Consider the following 6,000-nt stretch of genomic DNA (forward strand, 5'->3'; position numbering starts at 1 on the left):
CATGCAGTGTGAGTGAAATTCTCCTTTTATCTTATTTAACATCGATTTTTGTTTCATGGTGAGGTGTTTTCCTTTATCATTGCTTACGCTTCTCCAGTTTTAATTCTTACTTCGCACATTATCGTAGTATTTTCCAGCTTCGTTTAGTGTAACTGACGAAAGTGATGAAAAATATCAATAGTTTCATATACAAATGTGGAAAATTAGATACAAAAGTTATATATAAGTAAGTTTAAGTTTTACTAACATAAATATTTTCTGCAGCAAACTTTGTTTAAAATCCTGACTCTTGTTGGTCAGATTTCTTTTTTTAATTAAATATTTAAAGTATGTCACAGGGCATAATGCAGTGATATTACCTATTTTATATACTGCAATATGCCATTTAAAGATCCATTCACTTTCGTATTGAGTACGCACACAGGTTTCTTTCGGTTTCTCACTTTATCTGTAGGAAAGAATTGTTCAATTTTGAAATTATACTTGTCATTTCATAATCTGTGTTGACAGGTATTTACAAAAATTGAATTTAATACATAAGATTTATATCTAAATTGGAAAGAAAGTATTAGAGTATTCTATGGCTTCTGTAAAATATTTCTGAAAATATGTGTATTTGTTTTATGTTCACTTGAAAACACAGAAGACTTGACTACGTTCATTTGACTCTAGAGAAACGAATCAAAAAGACAGCGCGAACGTATACATAACAAAGTGCAAAAACAAGCTTTTATCAAATTGTTTATAAAAGTCTTTTGATTATGTTTTAAACAATTGTTTTTTTTCACATCTATTATATTTTTATCATTTATGAAATTATTATTATTATTTTTTTTGTTTAGATAATCCTCAGTTATCACTCGAACTTGGGGCCCGTATCAAAAAAGACGATGTCAAAGAAGGCGATGATGTATACTTTGAATGCCACATTCGATCGAATCCTTGGGTTTCTCAGGTATTTTGGCACTTTGAAGGGCAGTCACTGACATCGAATAGCTCAATAGGAATCATCATCACTAATCAAACTCTCGTCATACAACGTATACGGCGTGAATATAGAGGGCGTTACTCCTGTTCTGCCCAAAATATCGAAGGCCTAGGTGTCAGCAATGAGATATTTCTGAAGGTTAAGTGTACGTTAGTGTACGAACTTATATCTTATTATTTATTTTTGTGATATAGGTTTTGTAGAAAATCGGTGTTACTTTTGAGATTTATGTTATAGTAGTTTAATCATATACTTCAAACATAAATGACTCTTTAGTATTCTATAGCTGTCGCCTAGACCACATGATAACTCAGAATTATATTAAATCAGTTGTTTATGAAATGTGCTCAATCTGAGAAACATCGAAAATAAGCATCTTGTACTTTGGCAAAAAATCAGAAGCATATATTCTGTTATTTCTCTTTGTTGATATTTGATCTCTCAAAATATCATTTTATATATGAATACAAGGTGAAAATTCTCTTTTTGGGACTGTTCCTACATTTAGATTATACAGAATACAATAAAAGGCAGGCGTTGTTATAGGCTAAGGGTCCTTACTTTTTTATTTATCCAAATAAAAAGCCCATAAAATAATACGATAATAAACTAAAATGGACTTTTAATTGAATTAATAAGCAAACTTTAAGCATTTAATAATGCAGTGTCGAACTCATTTTGTAGCTTCGCTAACCTTTTCCTTGTTCTTCGAAAACGGGGTTATTCCCGATTTCACACTTAGTAATAGAACTGACATTAGTAAAAGTGGGTTCAAATTTTTCTTTGTTAATATATCTTCTTACTTAGTAAAAAATTCATACTAGGGACACAAAACAAAATGAATAATTGAATTTGATCTGAAACACGAAATCGTTTGGATAACGTAAAGCGTCATTATGAAATATCAGATCAAGATGATAAGATGTTTTCGAACAATGATGATTGAATGAATCAACATATAAATCACGACATACTGTTCATGCAGCGACTCAAATTAGTGCTTTTTAATCATTGTTTCTCATAAAGGTTGGTCTTCTCAAATCTTAAAATAAAACCATCAGCTATGATAAATTGCTCTGTTTTTCTCTAAATGATAAGTAAAATATTACTTGTTCTCCAAGAAAAAATAGATTCGCTTAAGTTTTTGTTCTAAGCAACCATGCCGGTATCGCCTGTCTAAGCTTTAACATCTTAATAAATTATTTTTTTCAATTTCATTAAACTGATATTTTCATGATAAACAAAATAACTCATTATGGTAATGCTGCTTCTCTGTGCTAGGCAGCAGCGATCACATGAATTTTAAAGACCGAAACGAATATTAAAAAAATAAATATATCTTTTGTTTTATTCAAAGCATTAGATATAATTATAATTACCGAATAATGTCAAATTCTCAACGCTTTAAGAACACTGAAATTATTTTTACCTCTGAATTTGTTTTTTATATAGAAATCTAGTCTAAACATCATCTGTTTCTTTTTTTTATGCCCTAGAGTTATATTTCTTTACATTGTGTCGAGGCTTAACTGTGGATTTGCGTGATATTATTCTTTTTCAGCAGTATTAGGTTTATTTAGAAAAAAAAACATAAACATCTCTATATTTTCGCTGCTATTCACGTCGTCTTCTAAGGGTTCCAACTCTCAGAACTTCAAAACTATTTTCTGATTATTTCATTCATAGATGTTCCTCGATGTTCTCCTACTAAAAAATATACGTATGGTGTAGCGATAAACGAAGCAGTTCAAGTTTTGTGTCAGTTAGACGCTGATCCATCAGACGTTACGTTCCACTGGCGATTCAATAATACCACATCTAAACATTCGGATGCAATACAATACACAAGTAATCAGGGAGAAAGCGTTGCCACCTACACTCCTAAGACAGAGGAGGATTTTGGAAATTTGTTTTGCTGGGGTGCCAACAATATTGGCATTCAGAAAAGCCCTTGTATCTTTTCCATAGTCTCTGCAGGTGAGTTTGAAAAAAACAACAATCATATACTTATAAATCTATAAAATATATTCACGATTAAATAATGGAACACAAAATTATAAGCTACAAAAATCCGAACATAAATATCCATCCAAACTATGTAGAAAAATGTTATCTGGTCATTTAAATTTTACTAAAACGTATAAGGAAAATACTTATTCCATTGAACTACATGTTTATTAACATTTTACAATATGTTTTAATAGGCCCGGCATGGCCAGGTGGTTAGGGCGCTCTTCTCGCAATCTGCGGGTCGCGGGTTCGAATTCCCGTCACACCAAACATGCTCGCCCTTTCAGCGGTGGGGGCGTTATAATATGACGGTCAATCCCACTATTCATTGGTAAAAGAGTAGCCCAAGAGTTGGCGGTGGGTGGTGAGGACTAGCTGCCTTCCCTCTGCCTTACACTGCTAAATTAGGGACGATAAGCGCAGATAGCCCTCGTGTAGCTTTGCGCGAAATTCAAAACAAACAATATATCTTAATGAGTATTATCGTTTGATCATCATAAAGATTTTCAAATTACTTATTTCCAAACAAATAAATTTGACCGTGTTTTCTGTGGAGAATTAATAGAATGTTCATTTTATGAAGTAAATAATGTTCAAACTAGTACTAGTATAAATAAGAAATCAACTGAAAATTTCTAGCTTGTGTAAGAAAAGTTGAGTGTTTGAACAAGGTCGAAATATGAAGTTCCTGATATCACTCAGTTGGAGCTCTCATTGATAAATGTGATTCTCCATTTATAACTTCTATAAAAAATCCAAGGCAATGAAGACTGCTTTAACAATAATGAAAGGCGTATATTATATTGATGTTTTAATTTGTTTCTATTCCACGCATTTCGTTAATGCGTATAGTTAATTTTATAAGCATTACTGACCAAATAATCTATAAAATTATTTTATGTTGGAAAAATGATAATAAAGTATTATTATACATGCATTTCAGGGATATTGTGACTTTAAAACTGATTCACTCCCTAACAAATTCAGCTAAGCATCCCAACAGAAATGAATCGGGGCAAATAATGTATGGTGGCTTGATGTTTTTTTAATGCTATAAGTTTTCTAAATAATTTATAAAATAAAGCCTATACATTCTATCAATCATACGTGCACACATCACATCGTCAAAGCAATATTGCGTTTCTTATTTCTCTCTCTCTCTTTAATATGCCATGAAATAGTTTCTTTATCAGGTTTAAAATGTATCACTACACCATCTTACGAGAGGCTGAACAAACCGTGTAAGTTTTGTACACCTAGTGGTATTTCTTTTCTAAAATCATTCCTAATTGTTCATTATAATATATTAATTCTAATGAAGTTCAGTACCATTGGAATATTCCATCAAATGTTAAATGTGAAATTAGCATTAGCTACAACAGAGTGAGGTAAAAAGTATATTGCAAAATCTCTTCATAAGCTTTGGATATTTTAAAGACAGAATTACCTCGTTTTAACTGCAACTGAACAAACTGAAAACAAGTATAAGTTATAAAGCTGTAATCCCTATCTAGTCTTACTACGAAACGATAAATAGAATATACGGGACAAGTTTGACATACCTAAATGAACTGAGAGTTATAATTTTCACTGTAAATAGATAAAGTAAAAACAAATACATTGTTACGAAAACGCAACTTGTTTTAATTTGACTATGAACTGATAAAGTAGATATAACCCTACTATTCAGGTAGCTTATCCAAACTCATCGATTTATCTGTTAGGTCCTGCTTTTTATTCTTCTTTTCTATTGTAACATGCGCACAATGTAATAAGGAAATCTAACGTTTCTATATCTTGTCCATTAATAACCTCGAAAGAAAGTCGCTTATAACCTTCAATTTAATTCTTAAAAAAAAAAGAGCTAATGTTAATTCAATATATATATATATATTTTCCCACACAAGTAGGATTACCTCTGTTATCCTAACTGAAACTAATGTTACTTTTTTATTTATTTCACTAATATTTGTACTGTTCACGCTATGTAATTCTCCAAATGTTATTACATAGCGTGAACAGCCATAGAAGCAATATGAATGGTATGTAATTTAGAACAGAGGGCTAGGGTACTGAAATCGCGAAATTTTATTTTAAGGAAATAACATTTTGATCTTTTGTTTGTTGATCAGAAGAAAGGCTGCAGCTCAAAATGATGTTTTCGTGAATTTAATATTTTCGTTTTTATATAACCTCTTTCGACGTAGTTTATAGTTTTATTATCTTTTAGATGGTATTAAAGCAATAATCGTTTTACTGTATAACATTATACCTCCTTAACGTGTTAATTAGGTTCAGTTTTGACTCTGCTGTTACGCGAAGCAATTTCTATCAATATATAACAAAGAAAAATATCTTACCTTTCTCTCAGACGTAAATAATTTGACTTCTTTCTTACACACATGCACTAATTTGTCTTTAGGGATGGACTCTTTCGTTTTTGAATTTGTGTCAGCAACCTATACATTACCATGTAGAAAAAAATCGTATTATTTGTTAAATCATTTATTGCACGAGTGGAGACTAGACCTGGAGGTCTATGATTATATGAGTCAAAAATTGAGTAAAACAATGTTCTAATATGAATAATGAGGATACATGAGGATAATTTAAAGTTATTAGTTATATTTATTATCAGATAATTACCTTGAGATTTATCGGATGTCATAATTTCACGACTAATTAGCAGTTAGTTTCTTGGGTTTTAATTTTCACGTGAAATATAATTGAAGCCAATGTTTATAAATTTTCGTTCTCGTCTGTTAATTACAAGTGATACAAAACTATATAGTATTAAATGATTGCTGTCGGAGACGTAGTGTTAAGGTTGCAAGGATTTGTTCTCGTCTGTTAATTACAAGTGATACAAAACTATATAGTATTAAATGATTGCTGTCGGAGACGTAGTGTTAGGTTGCAAGGATTCGTTCTCGTCTGTTAATTACAAGTGATACAAAACTATATAGTATTAAATGATGGCTGTCGGAGACGTAGTGTTGAGG

General features: G+C 31.1%; 1 protein-coding gene across 9 annotated transcripts in view; it reads left to right on the forward strand.

The window, feature by feature from the left end:
* The window catches only part of LOC106473645 (kin of IRRE-like protein 3), a 345,725-nt gene that overhangs the window by 311,573 nt on the left and 28,152 nt on the right, over window positions 1-6,000 (forward strand). For all 9 annotated transcript variants that reach the window (XR_002614039.1, XR_002614036.1, XR_002614035.1 and 6 more), the window contains 2 exons: window positions 843-1,133; window positions 2,675-2,965. Coding sequence is in view for 1 of the 9 variants with exons in the window: in XM_022403114.1 (XP_022258822.1) it covers window positions 843-1,133; window positions 2,675-2,965 (582 nt within the window). In the remaining 8 variants the exon portion in view is untranslated. The remainder of the gene's footprint in view (window positions 1-842; window positions 1,134-2,674; window positions 2,966-6,000) is intronic.

The sequence above is a fragment of the Limulus polyphemus genome, unplaced genomic scaffold (genome assembly GCF_000517525.1).
Source record: "Limulus polyphemus unplaced genomic scaffold, Limulus_polyphemus-2.1.2 Scaffold132, whole genome shotgun sequence".
Classification (NCBI taxonomy): domain Eukaryota; kingdom Metazoa; phylum Arthropoda; class Merostomata; order Xiphosura; family Limulidae; genus Limulus; species Limulus polyphemus.